This window comes from Notolabrus celidotus, chromosome 7 (assembly GCF_009762535.1).
Source record: "Notolabrus celidotus isolate fNotCel1 chromosome 7, fNotCel1.pri, whole genome shotgun sequence".
In the NCBI taxonomy this organism is placed as follows: domain Eukaryota; kingdom Metazoa; phylum Chordata; class Actinopteri; order Labriformes; family Labridae; genus Notolabrus; species Notolabrus celidotus.
The window spans coordinates 3,165,744-3,185,742 of NC_048278.1; the positions used below are offsets into that span (position 1 = coordinate 3,165,744).

At 41.4% G+C, this 19,999-nt stretch overlaps 1 protein-coding gene across 2 annotated transcripts in view; it reads left to right on the forward strand.

Annotated features, from left to right (window-relative positions):
* tusc3 (tumor suppressor candidate 3) overlaps window positions 1–19,999 on the forward strand; it is a 136,754-nt gene that overhangs the window by 102,641 nt on the left and 14,114 nt on the right. For both annotated transcript variants that reach the window (XM_034686902.1, XM_034686903.1), the window contains exons 7-8: window positions 6,336–6,399; window positions 11,906–11,980. In XM_034686902.1, coding sequence (XP_034542793.1) covers window positions 6,336–6,399; window positions 11,906–11,980 — 139 coding nt within the window. The remainder of the gene's footprint in view (window positions 1–6,335; window positions 6,400–11,905; window positions 11,981–19,999) is intronic.

Sequence of the window (19,999 nt, forward strand, 5' to 3'; positions counted from 1 at the left end):
GGGAGGATCCGGCACGCTTGGTCGGAGACTCAAACGAGGGGTCATGAAATGTCTTCCTGAATGTTTTTTTTTTTGTTAAGTTATGTAAAAATAGTACATTTTACCCATTATAGTAAAAAATATCAACAAAAAATAGAAGCTAAACTTGAAATAAAACCTTGAAAATAGAGAATAGAATGAGTTTTCTGCCTTTCTTTGTTCCCAGATGACTCCTAAGTTTAGGGTTAGTGAACTGTTAATTATCAAAAGCATCAGTAGCAGCAGGTTAATTCATAACAGCACAGGAAACACAGACACATGCTCATATAGGTAGGGTCACTTTCTGCAGACCAGCTGAATGAAGACACATTAAATCACTTTGAGGGACAGTGGGGGTCGCGAGTCTGAAACATTTGAGAACCCCTGCTCTAAGTTGACCAGTTTTCTTCTTAGAAAACACTCAGAAAACTCAAAATTTAACACAATTTTGAGCAACAGCTAAGCAGAGTGTGTGGGTAAACAATGTTGAGTGTGGCTAACACTAGTAGAGCCAGCACCACCAGCATTCAGCCCTCATTGCAGGTTAATATCCACATTCCTGTGATGTATTTAAATCGACACGGCCTACATGATATACATACTGAAGTCATAGTTATGAGATAATCATCTGAGCTTACAATGACAACAAAACATTAGTGATTAGTTTAACTGACTAACTTTGGTGTTGACAAACAAGGGTGACTAAGTTTAGTTGTTTTCATATGTTGCCAACATATATTTGGTTTTAAGCTAGTGGCAGAAGCTTTGTGGCTTAACGTATCTGTTATTCAGGCGTTTTGTCTCAGTGCATTACGGTTCAGATGTTTGAAAAACAAACCACACTCATCACCAAACCACAGTCCAAAGCCAACATTCAGACTTTTATCAGAAGTGTTTCAGTGAAACCGTGTAGGTGACCCGTTGTGTTCGTCTAAATAAGAGACAGGCAACAAGTCATGGAGTGTGACCATCAAGTTAGCTTTCCCATTCATCTCCCGAGTCATTGCTGCTTTTACTTTCAGGCCACCTTGATGCCAAACCTCCTCCTAATGAACACACACACACTCTTCTTATCACACAGATTAATTCTCTCTAAATGCTCTCATTGACAAACATGCATTTACTTAGCGGTCTCAGGCTATACAGATGCAGAGCTATATATACACACACACACACACACACACACACAGCTCTGCACACTAATGAATGGAACTCCTGCGTTCTAATCCATCAGATTAATTGGAAGTGCTGGGCTATGGATTGAGGAATTTTTCATCCACCAAACACGGCTCCAGCCCAAAGCCTCTTTATGCAGTTTTATTGTAATGTGCAGGAGGCAACATGCAGAGAGGTGTGTTGTTGTTTTTTAGATTTAAGTTTTTTTATTTATGTATTTATTTATACAAGGACAATTTTACTTTTGGATACTGATGCATAAATCTGTTGATAATCCAAGTTTTTTCTTGAGTTATTATGCCATCAAACACCTATTATATTACTTTTTATTATTTATTATGATGATGATGATGATGATGATGATGATGCTTAATGTTAGTATTGTTGTTATTGTTAGTATTGTTATTATTATAATTTGTATTATTCTTATTACATGATGATGATGATAATGATGATGAAGGTTATAATAATAATAATAATAATAATAATAATAATGTAATTATGATAATGATGCTTCTTAATATTATTTTAATTGTTATGATGTATTATTTAATAGTATTTGTTATTATTATTGGTCATCTCCTGTTGTTATTATTTTCTTTTTTATCATGAATTATTTGTTCCTTAGTTTTTGTTTTTTCTTATTATTTTTTTAAGGAAGGAGTGTTTATTGAAGTGCATCGTTGTCAAGTTGCTTAAATATTTCTTTTTAATGCTAAATGGAATTCACACTCCGTTATTATAAGCACTACAATTTGGCAACACGATGGCGGCAGCTTGAAGAACCTGTTTAAAACACTTTTCATCTTAAAACTGAGACACATCATGCTGCTAGAGTGCAGCTGGTTTTTATTTTAGTCCATACCCCTTTGTTGTATCTTTATTCTATTTCATTAAGAATAACAAAAGTAAGTACTTTTAAATTTACAATAAATCACAGCACTAAAGGAGCCTGTGTTCGTCAATAAGGAATCTTACTAATGATTCAAAAGTAGCAGCTAATGCAGAGCAGCCGGTTTGTGCTGAAGACAAAGGGATCTGTTTCAGCCCTGTGCCTTTGTCGTCTTTATGTCTGCATCCAAGTGCAAAAAATCTTCATTTCTCTCCACTCAAGCAAGAGAAAGCTGTCCACCCTTCACTCCTCCTCCTTTGTCACATTCTATTCATCTTTCCATCCTTATTCCTGTCTGATAGGGAAATAAATGAACACTGGGGCAGTGGAGTGGAAAAAGCAGACCCTAGATGTGCTGTAAACCTCATCGCAGATAATCCACCGGGACTCAGCGGTGTGAAGCCCACTGAAAGACTTCTTCCTCTCGCTGTTTGCCTCGTCTCCACAGGACTTACACTTTGTCTTCCTTTGTTTGCTTGTCTGAATCCCTCCCATCACACGCAGACAGATGCCAGTCAAAGCAGCAAGCTAGCTTCCTCCAAAGTCTCAGGCAATTAACTCTGTGGGCGATTTCATAAACGGGTGGCTTCATTGGGTTTCAACTATACCTACAGGGGATGTACAGTCATGGCCAAAAGTTTTGAGAATGACACAACTATTAATTTTCACAAAGTCTGCTGTTTCAGTTTTTATTATGGCAATTTGCATATACTCCAGAATGTTATGAGGAGTGATCAGCTCAACTGCAATTAATTGCAAAGTCCCTCTGTGCCTTGAAAATGAACTTTATCACCAAAAACACATTTCCACTGCATTTCAGCCCTGCCACAAAAGGACCAGCTAACATCATTTCAATGACACACAGGTGTCACACACATTAACACAGGTGTGGGTGTTGATGAGGACAAGGCTGGCGATCAATCTGTCATGATTGAGTGACTGGACACTTTAAAAGGAAGATGGTGCATGACACCATTGTTCCTCATCTGTTAGCCATGGTTACCTGCAAGGAAACACGTGCAGCCATCATTGCATTGCACAAAAAGGGCCTAACAGGGAAGTTTATAGCAGCGAGTAAGATTGCACCTCAGTCAACCGTCTATCAAATTATCAAGAACTTCAAGGAGAGAGGTTCAATTGTTGCCAAACAGGCTCCAGGGCGCCCAAGAAAGTCCAGCAAGCGCCAGGACCGTCTCCTGAAGGTGTTACAGCTGCGGGATCGGGCCACCACCAGTGCAGCGCTTGCTCAGGAATGGCAGCAGGCAGGTGTGAGTGCATCTGCACGCACAGTGAGGCGAAGACTTTTGGAGGAAGGCCTGGTGTCAAGGAGGGCAGCAAAGAAGCCACTTCTCTCCAGTAAAAACATCAGGGACAGACTGATATTCTGCAGAAGGTACAGGGACTGGACTGCTGAGGACTGGGGTAAAGTCATTTTCTCTGATGAATCCCCTTTCCGATTGTTTGGGGCATCTGGAGGAAGGCTTGTTCGGAGGAGACGAGGTGAGCGCTACCATCAGTCCTGTCTCTTGCCAACAGTGAAGCATCCTGAGACCATTCATGTGTGGGGTTGCTTTTCGGTCAAGGGAGTGGGCTCTCTCACAATCTTGCCTAAAAACACAGCCATGAATAAAGAATGGTACCAGAACGTCCTCCGAGAGCAACTTCTCCCAACCATCCAAGGGCAGTTTGGTGATGAAGAATGCCTTTTCCAGCATGATGGAGCACCTTGCCATAAAGCAAAAGTCATAACAAAATGGCTCGGGGAACAAAACATTAAGATTTTGGGCCCTTGGCCAGGAAACTCCCCAGATCTTAATCCCATTGAGAACTTGTGGTCAATCCTCAAGAGGCGGGTGGACAATCAAAAACCCACAAATTCTGACAAACTCCAAGCATTGATTATGCAAGAATGGACTGCCATCAGTCAGGATTTGGTCCAGAAGTTGATTGACAGCATGCCAGGGAGAATTGCAGAGGTCTTGAAAAAGAAGGGTCAACACTGCAAATATTGACTTATTGCATGAATTCTGTGTAATTCTCAATAAAAGCTTTTGATGCTTATGAAATGCTTCTAATTGTATTTCATTATACCATAGAAACATCTGACAAAAACACCTAAAAACCCTGAAGCAGCAGACTTTGTGAAAATGTAATATTTGTGTCATTCTCAAAACTTTTGGCATGACTGTATGCAGAGGAACGTTGCTCCAGTTAAAGACAGATACAGATAATATGTTTAAGAAACACTTGCATGGATTTATTCAACCTCTGAAAGAAGTGCAAAATGAAAATAATGATCTCACATCTCAAAAACGTTCACACTTGAGTCTAACACTCAGAGTGTTTGTGACAAACGTTTTGTTATTCAGGCAGAAAGAGATTTCACACAGTAAACTCTGGAATGATTGACCTCCACAGGGCTCCGTAATTACAGCTTTAACATTTACCTTAAAAGAGGAGCTCACGAAACTCCACTTTTAAGGATATGTGTTTATTTTATTGTTGATTTTCATTCTCACCTGAGCCTCAGGAGAGCACGCACTCTGCTGCACCAAATAAAACTTTCCCATTCACAGGGCCAAATGTAGGAGCATCGTGATATCCCAACCTTAACCTCCACCCATCCATTATCTTTACTGCTTATCCCATTCAGGGTTGCACGGGGACTGGAGCATATCCAAGCTGTAATTGGGCGCGAGGTGGGGTTCACAGTGGACGGTTCACCAGCCATCAAAGAGCTAAAATGCAGAGACAGAAAACCATTCACATACACTCACACCTATTGCAATTTAGAGATACTAATTTACCTGGTGAGCAAGTTTTTGGGATTGTGGGAGGGGAAGCGAGATCATGCAAACTCCACACAGAAAGGCACCTGCCCTGTCAAGCATTTGAACCAGGAACCTTCTCGCTGTTAGGCAACGACGCCAACCACCTTGCCCCCAAGTGCAGCCCCAGCCCTCACTTCTTCCTTTTTGTTATTTCACGTCATTATTTAAGTTTATTTTTGAGCTTTCATACCTCAATTTAGAAGATAGCACAGATGGTAGAGTAGGAAACTGGGAGAGGGTGTGGGGAATCACATCTGGTAAAGGGCCACAGGTCAGAGCCACACCTAGGCTGCCTGCATTGAGGACTACAGTCTCTGAATATGGGGATGCAAGACTTAATCACAAGGCCAAAACAGCGTCCATCCTTTATTATGTAGTGTGAGCTTTGCCAGTGATCCCATTTGAGTTAATAAACGCCATCAAGATAAGGATAAATGTTAGCTCTGCTTGTGGACAAGTTATATGTCCCTGAAGATTATAAAGACTTTCACATGGTGGAGCTTTATCTTCAGAAATATGCAGACAAAATATACAATAAAGCGATATCAAGTGATAGAATTTAAAACCCCAAATCTCAGCGGCTCTGAGTTTTGAGACTGTTGAGGTTACAACAGAAACACTGGACTCTCCTGCTTCAAGTGGACCAGCTCACCTTTGAGACTCAGCAGCCAAACCAAAACCACAAACATTATCATGTGAACGCTGCTCTATGGATTCAAAGTCAATGAATCTTTGTCTCTGAGTTTTTGGTAAAAGAATACCTCTGATAGCAGAATGGTTTAGGGGGTTAGACTTGTAGAGTCGTGGTAAGTTGAACAGCAGGAGTCTCCATGTACAGGTCGGGCTATGAATGTGAGAAACACATCTTCCTGTGTGTGTGTGTGTGTGTTCCTGAGAAGTCACACCGACCTCCCTGCCCACTCAGTGAGAAGGTGGCACCTCTCTCCTCCGACGCACTCCATGATAGAAGTCTTCATGACTCACCGGTACACGGTCTAATCTGCACACACAAATGACATGCTCCTGTTCATTCATTCGACAAAACCACGTGTGGTTACACCAATCACACACAAAGCACCCGGCTGTCGGAGGGATGAGTTCTGCAGGTGCTATTTTAGTTTAGCTGCATCCATCGTGACAGAGATCAAAGATCTGATGAAGCCAAGAACTGGACTTCATTTTGATCCATAAGCCACCAGACACAATCTCTACATGGTGCCAGACCTTTACACTTTCTGTCACTTTATGTCTGATGATGTTTCTTACATAAGTTTTTTCTTTTTTCCAACTTCAGCGACCACTGTCCATTCCTTTTCCCTCCATGCTTTACTTTATGTCATGTATTGTTTAATTATGAAAGAATCAAACTCAATGTTCCTTAATGTAACCCTTCTCTTTGTTTGTTTTTCTCTTCACAGAGTTACATCCACGGCAGCAGTCAGGCTCAGTTTGTGGCCGAGTCTCACATCATCCTTCTTCTGAGTATCCTTTAATCAACAACTTTCTGATTGTACTTTTTATGTGTTTACTTTGTGTAAAAATGCTGCCATGTGTTCAACCTTTACCGGTTGTGCCAAATAATCCCAAGTTCATTGTTCCCACAAATGATCACCAAAAAATGGGAATAATTTATTTGTATTATCGCAAGACGTTATCGATCTGGTTTGCTGTGAAAAGAAAGATGAAAAAGTTGAAGAATCAGAACTGTTTCTTGTTTTGTGGCGAGTTAAAGCTGGGGTTGGTAGTCTCGGAAAACTAGCATGAATTTGAATGTAGCTTTTCCTCATGACTCCGTCTAACCCTTCCCCTCCTCCCTCAGAGCTCCTCCAAAACGACGCCCCCCCCCCCCCCCCGCTCACATGCACGAGCGCCGCTGACTTGCGACCATATGATGGTGACTGATTCAAAACCGGTCCTTACCAAAACATTCTCATAGTGAAAGTTAAAAACACAAACAAACATGGCTGCTGTTAGTACTCACAACTGTCATGCTAGCATTATCCAGTTGTACCAGTGACACGATATCAGGAGAAAAGTTATAACACATATATAATACTGTAACAGCTCTACTGTTTGTTAAACATGTTCAGTGTAGATGTTCTTAATTCCTACAGTGTTGACAGTCAGTGAAGGCATCAGGAGAGGTGTAGAGTGTGTGAGCTGGAGAGAGGAGAGACAAGAGGAGAAGTTCTTCATTCATTCAAACATTGATTGTTGTTTTGTTGGTTGGCGTGATCACGACCGACAGTGACCGGTTATTAAAGATCAACATGTTCACGAATCGGCTCGTCATCCCTACAGCGTCCGGACGGGCGCTACAATACATATACATTTCTGTAGGACTTACTGAATGTCATTCATTCTTCTACTTGTCAGAGCCCCTGTGGTGAGAGCTTTTTAGACTCTGATCCGGACTACAGTCCTGAGCAAAGCACCTCATCGGGTCAGAGGGGACAGGCCCGAGGTCGAGCGAGAGGGGCAGCTAGTAGAGTCAGGGGAAGCAGAGGCAGGAGACGGGGACTCAGAGTACATGCCGGGGAAATGTACGCGCAGGAGGCGGGCAGAACAGCAGGACAGGATTTGAATGGTTTAAAATTTTGGCACCCAAAAAATGGTGATTGGTTGGTGTTTTCCCAGGTTTACTCCGGCTGTAGATAGCAGCTTTTCTTCGCTCTTTTTTAGGACCACATTATGTATTGATTGCCATCAGGACATAAAGATCATTTTAACCAGTATAACAAAAAGAGTTTCTAAATCTGATTACCAACCCCAGCTTTAACAAAAGTAATACCAGCTGGACTCCAGATCTGTATCAGGTCCCTCTCTGCTTCACTGCTGTACAGCTACGTGCTCTCTTCCGTTAACACCCTCCAGCAGCATTTTCAGACCCAGACAAAACCAATGAACCAACAATTATCCGCCTCCATGTTGAGAAAACTTCATATAATTAGATAATGTCAGGATGTAGTCACTTCAGACTTCCACCAGATCCATGTCCGGTCCGTCTCTGATCCACTGCGGTCTGGCTCTGTGCTCTCTCATCCGTCAACACCCACCGGTTGTGTTTTCAGAACACAGCACAGAGAAGGACCGCCGGACAGCTGGAGTCATGTGAATGAGGTTTTCCCACGTTGATTCTTGAATCAAGGATTCTCCTCCTCCTCTCCTCATCCATGTTGTCTTTCTGGTCCTCTGAAAACCTCTGACCTGTTGACTCCAGGCCTGGCTCAGCTCATCATGACGGTTTGTTGTTGTAGTTAAGTGAAATATGATCTGGTGATAACACAGAGTGTTTTATTCTGAAAATTAACCGGATGTTTTCATTTTGTTTTGGTGAAACCTGACTTCCTGTCCCGCTCCATCTGCTCTGTTGAGATTGATGCGTCGTGCTCCGGCCTCCTGCAGAAATAGAAGTCTTGCGTCTCTGCTGTGGATGGCCAGTGGATGTAAACACATTGACTAGAAGTGGAACCTTTCAGCTCCGTGTCGTGACAGGCTGAACATGGATCTGGTGGCATTTAGCAGTCAGCCTTTCTTACATTCAGGTGTACATAAATTACACATCTTGATCTTGAAGATTTAAAAAACAAAAGAGATAAATCCCAGTAATCTTATTGGTTTTGACCATCAGGAGGTTTTCATTGGTTATAGGTTTAAGCTCCAAAAACTTCCTTAAGCTCTTCATTTCCTCACACTAAAAAAAAAGAACCCAGGAAGGCATCTTTGTATGTCTGAAACAGCATCCAATTTCCTTTTCTGCTACATTTATTTTCCCAACACAAGAACTCTGTCATCTGAGTGCCTGCTCCATAGGGAGGCTGCATGCTGGACTGAACAAACACACAACACAAAGACAGGAGATTGTCCTCTTTAACTTCACCTCCTTGCCTGATTTGTTCCAAATTCAACCCCTGGCGTCGGGCTGTGTCTCGGCGTGTGCGTGTTTGTGTACTTTTTTAGCAGAATAGATGTTTGTGTTTGTGTTTGTCTTTTGCCCTGTCTGCTTGTGTACCTCTGTTGTCTTGCACTGATGCTTTTATTTGTGTGTGTAATGATACCGTTCGTTCCTTGCTGTTGTGTTCGAGCCCATGGGAAATAGCAGGTCCAAGGTCGCACCTGCTGCAGAGCAATATTTGTTTGTCCATGCTCACACGGCTTATTAATTTATTTTCTGCCAAGCTGATTACATCTAAATGAAACACACATTCACACCTACTGAAAGGCTAACACGGCTACTATTGCTGTCTGAGCAGGTGGAGTAAACATTGTTTATGACGCTCACAGATGCAGTTTCCCCGTGGATGTAACCTTATTTGATTCAAGAACACATACCTGCAACACCACTTCCAATTGCAATCCTTTTCCACTTTGGGAAACAGAAACTCATGTCCTCTCATTCCGATGGATAGATGCAGTCCTGTGGTGTGAAGTTTACTACCAGTGTTGATAATCAGTGGAGCTGTGAGTACATCGTGTTTTATTAGGCGTTCCTTCGACTCGCACGAAGCTGCCAAAAAAAAGCCTCTGAAGATTAATCTCTTGGATTTTAGTAAGAGAAAATGATGACATACCAGGTAACATGCAAACATGTTAATCAGTGTTTCTCACACCAAAGGATTGAAATGTGATGAGTTTTATGAAGGGGCTGGTTCTAGGTATTGAACATTCAGCTTTGAAACAGGTGTCAAAATCTAAATCTAACACAAGATCGAATGCTGAAGGAGGGGATGTTAAAGAGTCTCTTCAGATTATCCTGCAACAAAGAATATTTGTATTTAATTGACATTCCTTAAGCCTGGTTTGTACTTGTGCTTTGACTCTATGCTGTAGCTGCACGTATTGGCATATGCCTGGACTTTATGCCTAACTCTGACCATTAGTGGACTTTATGCCTAACTCTGACCATTAGTGGACTGTATGCCTAACCCTGACCATCAGTGGACTTTATGCCCAACCCTGACCATCAGTGGACTTTATGCCTAACCATTAGTGGACTTTATGCCCAACCCTAACCATCAGTGGACTATATTCCTAACCCTTACCATCAGTGGACTTTATGCCTAACTCTGACCATTAGTGGACTTTATGCCTAACCCTGACCATCAGTGGACTTTATGCCCAACCCTGACCATCAGTGGACTTTATGCCTAACCGTCAGTGGACTTTATGCCTAACCCTGACCATTAGTGGACTTTATGCCCAACCCTAACCATCAGTGGACTTTATGCCTAACCCTTACCATCAGTGGACTTTATGCCTAACCCTGACCATTAGTGGACTTTATGCCTAACCCTGACCATCAGTGGACTTTATGCCCAACCCTGACCATCGGTGGACTTAATGCCCAACCCTAACCATCAGTGGACTTTATGCCCAACCCTAACCATCAGTGGACTTTATGCCCAACCCTAACCATCAGTGGACTTTATGGCTAACCTTACAATACTGAAATAAACATTGCAGTATTTTGTATTTATATGGAATATTGAGTTGAGATGTTAAGCATTCTTAAATTCCCTGAAGGAGAAGGTAGCACCATGATTTCTCAGGATGAAAGAGTTAATGTGCGGCGTTCCTTTAAAACCCGGGGCACATACACAGTTTTTATGTGTTTGGATGTAAACACCTTCACTTCTTACCAATGGTTTTTGGATTAACACTTCAGTGCAAGTTGTATTCTTAGCAAGAAGTTCTTTACTTTTACACTAATGATTCTCAAATTGTGATCATGGCGTCTTCATCAAACTATAGTACAGCCTCCTGCTGTTCCTGGTTACACTTTGTTGCTGTTTGTGTAAAAGAACTGTATGTTCAGTGTTTGTGTCGCTGCAGCATGCCGTGTCAGAGAAAGCCTTTATTTCAGCTCTGAGTCTCCCCATGTGGCGGCCTTTGTGCGTGCACCCTTTCAGGCTTTCTTACATGATGTTGGTTTGATGTTATGCATGCTTTAAAGCAGAATCTATAATTTTGCGCCACCTAGGGCGGTGCTTTGCAATGTTTTTGACCAGATCAAGTGATGAATGGAGTACGCCTTCCTTCTTTGTGAACTCAAATGTCTTTATTTCAAGTTTTCTAACTTTAACATTGGCTACATATTACAGGAACACCAATGTAACCAAGCCAGGTGTGAAAATGACCAAATTATGTTTAGTCAGGTCAGAATCAATACTACATAAAGTCCAGATTGCCATGTCAGCCCTGACAGCAGTGGTCCTCTGCCCAGATCGAGCCACCTACCAGGACCAGCGAGTTACGTCTTTATGTGTATCAGAGGAATCTTTGATGTTTGACCAACCTCTCCCAGAGCTGCAGGATGTATGATATCTGCAGACAGAGAAAAATAATCATATAAATGTAAAATGTTCATGTAACAAATTAAGCAGATCACCACAGAGTGACTTTCACCAAACAGTGACTGATTTGAAGCGTGTCTTTAAATTATGCAGCTTTACTTTTTTATCTCCTTTTGAACAAGGTTCAGTTTAAGTTCAACAAAACAAAACATACCTTTCTTTATCTTTTTACTTCTGCTAAGTAGAGCAACTTTTTAGTTTCATGTTTGCATGCATTACCGGATCACAAACTTAAAAAGGCGGTGATCTAAAAACAGTCTTTCTTCTTTTCTATCAACTTTTAGGAAAAGGGAACACAACCTTTGAGCAAGAGTTGAATATAAATACTCTACTACAGCGTATAAAGGGAAACAATACGCCATTAGCTACGACTCTCCGTGTAGCAGGAGTACAACTTTCTCTCCGACAGTCTAAAAACATGAGGAGGACGTGCTGGTTTGTTGTGCATGTGTTATTATACACAACTAATGTTCTCTCTTAACTGCTTCAGTTCCTCCACACATGCACCCTATACCTAAGTGCATATCTGTCAGTGGACATTTGTGTCCCGCAGTTCTTCCCGGGGCACTTTTTACTTTCCATCGCTCTCTTCTCCTGTATGCAAGTGTGTTGTTTCCTTGACAACCTTGTCCCAGATGCTGCAATCACCATGGGGATGGTGCTGCTAAATGAGGCTGCCACCTCCAAGGGAGACGTTGGAAAGAGGAGAAGTAAGTGTTGAGGGTTGTTCCTCGCTTTGTTTTTTTCTAATTATCTTCTCTGTCTTAACTTTTTGGAGCTCCTGATTCTCAAGTCTTGGAGCAGTCGAACTGATGTGGCATCATTGTTAGAGTCATTGAGTAGGTGATGCATTTTAGAAAGTTTGCATGCATCCAAATCAATGTTTTCAGCTCCAGCGAAGAACTTTCTGTCGATGGACGAGGCAGTACCTCTCAACTTTTTGCTGATCTTCTTGTGTGCATAAAAAATTTTATATTTTCTGACAATATACAACAAAAAAACTCTTCCTGCTTTTTTTTCAAAGTCAAATACATCACTCATCTGACATCTCGTCCCTTGCAGTGGTTGCAGGCAATAAAAAGGACAGTGTAGGAATCGTCAGTCGTTGTGCTGATGGTCTAGTTTCATATGCGTAATAAAACATGGACGTAGTCTCCGTGACGTCACCCATTAGTTCCTGAAGCTGAAGTTTTGAACAAGCGGCAACTTCTAAAAATGTGAAGCCAATGTGGAAGTGTTAAAAACTTCAGTTCCACGAGCGTCCACTTGAGACTGGCTGCAGAAAAACACCAGAAACCACATACACACCCATTCAAAGAGAGAATCTTTACAGCAGAAATAAACATGTTTACAGCCTGGTTCAAAAAAGGGTTTAGGTCTGAATAGCTCATTTCTCTATCAGCACACACTTTACAGGGGTGACTTTTTTTATAGCTCATTATTTTTGAAGGTATTAAAGGTACGTGTTTTGCCCAAATAAGGGCGTAGCTTACTTGAATGACAGGCAGTGACACAGTAGCTATTAGCGAGGAGGCTAAAGCCTGCTTCTTTACCTCACACTAGCTCGGACAAAGTTTGGCTGAGTTAGCATTTCCAATATGGCACCCACCGATGATCGGCTTAAAAAACAGTTTCACATTTATTGTACAGGCTATGGTTTTGAAGCCTATCGTCGGTAGTTGCCATATTGGAAATTCTGACTAATTTTCGGTCGGCCTATAAGCAAAGAGGCAGAGCTGAGGTGGGTCTTTAGCCTCCTCGCTAACAGCTACAGTGTTCCCGCCTGTCAGTCAAGTCAGCTGTGCCCTTAAATTTGCAAACTCGTAGCCTAATATCTTTAAAAATAAGACATTATAAAACAGTTCATCAGGCTGTAAACATGATTATTTCGGCTCTTTGACTGGGTGTGTATGTGGTTTCTAGTGTTTCTGCAGCCCGCCTCGAGTGGACGCTCGAGGAACTGCAGTTTTTAACACTTCTGCATTGTCTTCATATTTTAAGACCAGAGGTTGTTGCTTGTCTAGTTTGCTTTTGCAGGTCATAAAGGAGCATCACTGACAGTTCCACAGGAGCTTAAAATAACAAATATAAATTCAGGAAGGTTCATTTTGTTAACGGTTAAAGTTGAAGGTTTTATTTTATAAGATGTTTTAGAATTAAAACAGAGAAAACCCAAAGAAATAAAGTTAAAGGTCAAACTTATTAATGAGTTACACATTCACAGAGAGAGACCTTCACACTTAGATGTGCAAAGTTTAAAAAGAACGTCTGGTCATTAAACACAGGAACAGAGTTCAGATATGAACACTGCTCTCTACCTTCTCTGTCCACATAATTGCCCTTTTTCCTCCTAAATCTCTCAGAAAGTGTCTGATTGCAACAGCAAGGGAATCCTTTTCTTACTCCCTGCTCTCATTGTCAGACTCACCCTGAGTGCTGAGAGGATTCTCCGTCGCGCAGAATGGAGTTACACTCACCAACTTCATAAGCAATTATTTGTAAGAGCTCTTGCTACCATTCTCTATCACCAGAAAATTACATTTCATGGCCGGGCTACATAACCACTGCAGGGTACACTGAATTGGAGAAATGTCTTAGAAGCTCTTTCTCCTGCTTTCTCCACTCTAACCTATGATTTGTAAGAATACACGTCCTCTTTCTTTAACACAGAGCAGCTCACACAGATATGTTTTGACATGAAGGTTATTGAGGAACAAATGATTACATTTAGAGGCTTTTAGTTCTCAATGCCAAGAAATCTGTTCATTTTTGACCTCACCTTGAACATTAAACCATACTTTATTCAGTCTAACAGTTACACCATCTACTTTCATGTTAAAGCCCCTATAAAGAAACCTGAGCTGATCATGAAACAGACCACAATCAATACTGATGCTTCTTTAGAAACCATTCACATAAAGGTTGAGTTATTTTCAATGTTTATAATCATCGCAGAACTCCTCAACTGTAGGATTCCAAAACTGCTTCAGCCCGCTTACACTTCCTGCTTCCTCTATAAACCCCTTTACCTCCGTCCTCCACCCCAGCTCCTTCTTTCTGCTCTGTCTGATTTTAGCAGTCATATGTATCGTCACTGAAGCTCGCTCTGTTCTGTACCTTGGAGTGTCTTTGCTACTGCTCTCCCTGCCTCAGCTTTTTAGTATGCAAAGAAAGGGGAGGTGTGCTCTCCCTGCCTCAGGCATTCCACTTATGCACATGGAAGGGCAGGGAGGCCAGAGACGGGGCAAAAACCACCACAATCCAAAGGTTTCTTAAAGGTGACATATCACACTTTTTTCATCAACATATATTGGTCTAAGAGGTCCCCAAAACATGTCTTTAAAGTTTATGCTCAAAAAAACACTTTGAAATCAGATTTTGGTCTGCCTGAAAAACCCTCTTCTTCAGTCCTCCTCAGAACACTCTGTTTTCCTTCTGACCACGCCCCCTCCGGAAGTGGATGTGCCTCGGCTCTCCAGCACGTTGATCTAATGTTTACATGTTGGCTGAATATACACGGCTGCTCAGAGATCACGTTACTTCAACCCTCTGAATCTGATCCAGAATCTGATCCTGACGGAGAGGCGCCTGTAGCAGGACCTTTCTGAAGGATTGGTCACAGATTTAGTGTTTCTTGTTGTTTTATTTATCAGTATGTAGACGTGTGTCTTGGTACACAGCTACGAACATGTAGCTATGTGGCTATGCTAACTAGCGCTTGCACTTATCCATGATAAATAAAAATCATCCACTAGATCTTCAAATCTGCAGACGTGGGGAGTAAAACCGACCTCTGCCAGAAAGGTCGGTTGTTTTATTTGTCAGTATGTCGACGTGTGTCTTGGTACACAGCTACAGCTACAGCTATGAACATGTAGCTATGTAGCTATGCTAACTAGCGCTAGCACTTATCCATGATAAATAAAAATCATCCACTAGATCTTCAAATCTGCAGACGTGGGGAGTAAAACCGACCTTTGTGTTTATTAAGACAGCCTACAACTAGCATGCCTCCCTCCTAAGCTCCTTGTTAGCACACATTTGTGCAGGTAATGAAAAACAGAGGAAGGGTTGAGTTGTATTTTATACAGTCTATGGGCTGAACAAGCTCCGAGCTCTGACTCCGTGACAGACCGGATACTGTTGTTACGTAACAAAAACACGGAAGTCTGAAACGGCTCGTTTCACACACATTTACAGAAAGGTGAAGAAATCAAAACAGGGGCAGAATGGATTCTTTTCATTCTCGGGGGGTTTGTAGACATGCCAGGGACACATATTTCAGGTAAAGAACCATTAAAAAGTCAATTTTGCATGATATCTCGACTTTAACAAACCTTTAACTTTAGAATCAGTCCTCTGCACCCCCAGGACATTATTGCTGTTCTTTTCATTTTTCACCATATTTTAAGGCGATATGACGTCACATTTTCTAATGCCCTGCGGGATATTTATTTTAGATTTGTTTCATGAACATGCTTTGATTCTCACGAGAGAGTAAGACGACCAAAAAGGGACCAAGTATAAAAAAAAAGGGGGAAACACTGGAGGAAACTCTACCAGCTGCCACTTTCCCATTTTTTTTAATTTTATCTTTTAAATGTGAAAAATGTAATTCCACATCTTCTATCCCCCTGAAGTTTTAGTCAAGAAGCAGTTGTTTCACAAGTGTTAAAATCCTCTGATGTTTCAGTTTCAGAAGATTTCTCTAATCCACAAAGAGCTCAAAGTGAAACCCAGCCTCCTGATTTTAGTGTGCTGACCCATTTTTCACATTCAAATCAAACTGAGACCTGCAGCTCTGCGTGAGACTCGAGCGGCGTCGCTCTCTTGAACCACACGGTGCTCTGCGTGGTGAGGAAGATGATTGTTTGGATTAATCTGTATCTACAGACTCATTTAACATCGATCTATGTTTATAATTGTTTAGAAATTGTTTGACCGTTTAATTGCCGTTTGGACTGAGACTAATCACGAAGACAAAAACACAAAGAGCTGTACGTCACGGGTGAGATGGAGGCTCCTCTACAAACAGACGCCATGAATAAATAAACCTCTCTGGCTGTACTGTCATTAGTGTGACACGTATTTGCATAACTGTCAATTAGCTGGAGAAGCTTGGAAAATGGAAAGCATTTGTTTTGCTTTCCAGTTAATCAGCAAGATGACCCCTCACCTGCCAATAACTGCCTCTGAATACACAATTACTGAACCTAAATAAATCCAGGGAAGGCTTGATTAACTCTGACGTTCAGGAGCTTTTCTTTCGTTTCTCTGAGATGTTTCCTCGTGTCAGTTTACTTCAGCTATGATTGATGAACTTTGACTGCACGTTCATATTTAAGACCAGACTTGGACTGACGAGTGAGTTGCGCCTGTGTTGTGTTCCTCTCTTCACGTTCTTCCTCTCCGTAAATAGAACGAGTGGAGAAACTGCAGATGGAGTACAGCTGGCTCTGTCCATCACCTGTCAAATAAAGAGCAAAAGCAGCACAGCTAGTTAGTGCGTATTACTCTTTGTTCTTGCAATCTGCTTGAAATTAACATCTGCGTTACTCTTGCATGAAGTAATTATGCTATCACCAAGTTGTAACAAGTGAAGACGGGTGCACAGTGGAGGCTGCCAGGCCCAGGAAATCAGAAATCAAGGATGTATAAGTAGGCTGCTTAATAATGAAGGGAAGGATTATGAAACATTTAGCAGGGCGGCTGAACCGTGACAAATAATGAGTGAGTGTGTTAATGGTTAAATGATAGATGACCAACTTTTAATAAATGATTGGCGTGCACACGACCTGCAGCCAAATACACATTTTTAAACATGTCATCAAACATACAGATGTGCTTCAGAAACATGAAGCTTCCCATCATGCATCTCTGCTTATTTGTGTGTCATGAAATTATTTATACGCAAGGATTCTCTCTTCAGTAGCCTTTTCTGTATTCAAGTGTCACTCCCTGATCGAGTCTTCTTTCATCAATCAATACAGCACCGCATGTTTCCTCCCTCTCTGGAGAACAGAACCTTTTAGTACCTCTTGAGGACCTTTGTTAGTCCAATAAAGGCCAAGCTCTGATAACGAAGTAATCTCAAATCCAGTTTGTTCCTGGGTGCGTTTCTTAACGTGTTTGGAGCCCAAGGCCACGCTTTTCAGTTCTTGTAGGAGAAGAATGTGAAGTTCAATGATGTGAATCAAGTATGAGAGAACCGCCACGCTGCACAGAAGTAGTTTAGCCAGATATGTAGGGCTTCTACGATACTATTTGTGCTATTATTTGCTGTTTTGTGCCGCAGTAGTGAAAGAAAACACTCAGGGGTGGAGGAAAGAATTCAAGATCTTTGACAATGATTCCAGAAGAACTGCAGAAAGATTTTTGAAGCTTTAAGAAGTTCTTTATTTTATTATAGCGTCAGACATATAATCATATGCCCAGCTCAATTTTGAAACTTCAGTTTGGTATGTTTTCGTTATGTAAGGGGGGAATAAAAGCAACACATAAAATGTATTTTCCTCTATCAGGAACTTGAAGAATTTGTACACGCTGTGTAAAGTGCAGCACTGTCAGTTCAAGAGCGTGCCTATGTTCCCACATTCTGCTGCTGATCGAAATGAAATTACTCACCCATTCATTCATTAAATAGAAAGTCCTTCCAAAAAATCTTGTGGGAGGATAGGGCGTTAAATTGAAGGGGAAATGTAGGAACACACCTAATTTTGAAAATGTCCTAGAAATGTGTGAACATAGGGATGACCCTGTCAGTTCAGGCTTGCAGACATGCTCAGATTTATTTTCTTTTTTACATGTTAAATGAAATATAATTTGAAAAAGAATTATTAAAGAAATATAGACTAAAACATAGAACCCCCTCCAAGCACCGCATGCCAAATGTCAGAGGTCTATTCCAGTGGCGGCTGGTGGAGTTTTCTCCAGGGGGGGCTATAACTCAAAAATAGTACATGTTTGCTTGCTTTTTGGTAAACGTCTGGGGTATCACACCAGTGTATTTACATACACGAAAACAGCAAAAGCAACATTATAATGTCATGTACTGTTCTATTTTTTGTACATACATTTTGCTCTTCTTTCCTTGAGAGAAGCAAATTTCTCAATGACTCTATGGTTAAAGTCAGGGATGCTTTTGACAAGTTTCTTCTCCATAGAGAGCATGGCCAATTCATTGAGACGATCCTGTGACATTGTGTTCCTGAGGAAGGTCTTGATTCTCTTCAGTGTTGAGAAGCACCTCTCAGATTCAGCAAGATTCATTGGATTGTCTTGCTGCATCACCTGTAATAGATAAGTGACCATGGTGATGGTGTCTCGTGACTGTAGTATTCATGCTGCCACTGGTGCAGTAGGCTAAATAGCTACAGTAGATCATTGATTAATAAGATTTGTGTTTACCATGTGTATAAGCTGTGTAAGCTAATCATTGTCTCAGTACTTATTTAAAGAGGTGTAGATATTATTCATGTATCACCAATTAATGTGTGTGTAGTAATGATATTACATGCTCGCCAGCAGAGGGCACTGTTACATTATGTATAATGCTTGTTAACAAATAATCTGTCAAATAATAGCATTACTATTCCTGCCAGTTTAACTTTTCTGAAAAGTGCTTTAAATCAGTGATACCTGTCTTTATCCATGCTGGGTCAGATCCTGATGTTTGGAAAAGGAGGCAGGGAAAGCAGACTAACGCATTAGCATCACTGCATGTAGTTAGCCTTGTTGCTAAACCAGGTCCTGGAAACAGACCGGGTGTATTGTCTCCCTCTGTCTTTGGACTGCTGATTAATGTTGATGTTCGGCTGATCAGGTCCACGCTCTTTCACGTGGAGCTTCTCCTGGTACATTCTCCTCTCAAAAGGTGATGTTTTCAGTCTCTGTCCGATCGTCTCCGGCCCGAGCTGTCAATCAGCCGCGCTGTATGACAGACAGCTGTGACGTCAGCCCCATGACAGGAGGGTGGTGGTATGTAAATCAAGCTGTATTCAGCTCTGGGCGCAGGGAAGGTGCGCCCGGACATGGCCCTATCTCTTGTATTGAAGAGGAGCTACTGCGCATGTACAACTTTTAACGAGAGTCTATGGCCAAAGATTTCTGCGCCCCGGAGGAAAACCGGGGAAAACCAGTCTATGGGGAAAACCCATGGGGAACATACGTCACCAATCAGACAACACAGATGAACGAAACAGCTTTGCTAATAATTATTTAACTATATAATATTTATCTTGCTCATCAAAAAATATATATACATACACTTCAGAATATTATTTTATTATTATTATTATTTTTTTATTAATTTTTTTTTTTTTTAAAGTGACATATCATGCAAAATTGACTCTTTAATGGTTCTTTACCTGAAATATGTGTCCCTGGCATGTCTACAAACCCCCGGAGAATGAAAAAAATCCATTCTGCCCCTGTTCTGATTTCTACACCTTTCTGTAAATGTATGTGAAACCAGCCGTTTCAGACTTCAGTGTTTTTGTTACGTAACAACAATATCCGGTCTGTCACGGAGTCAGAGCTCGGAGCTTGTTCATCCCATAGACTGTATAAAATAATACTGAATCCCTCCTCTGTTTTTCATTACCTGCATATGTGTGCTAACAAGGAGCTTAGGAGGGAGGCATGCTAGTTGTAGGCTGTCTTAATAAACACAAAGGTCGGTTTTACTCCCCACGTCTGCAGATTTGAAGATCTAGTGGATGATTTTTATT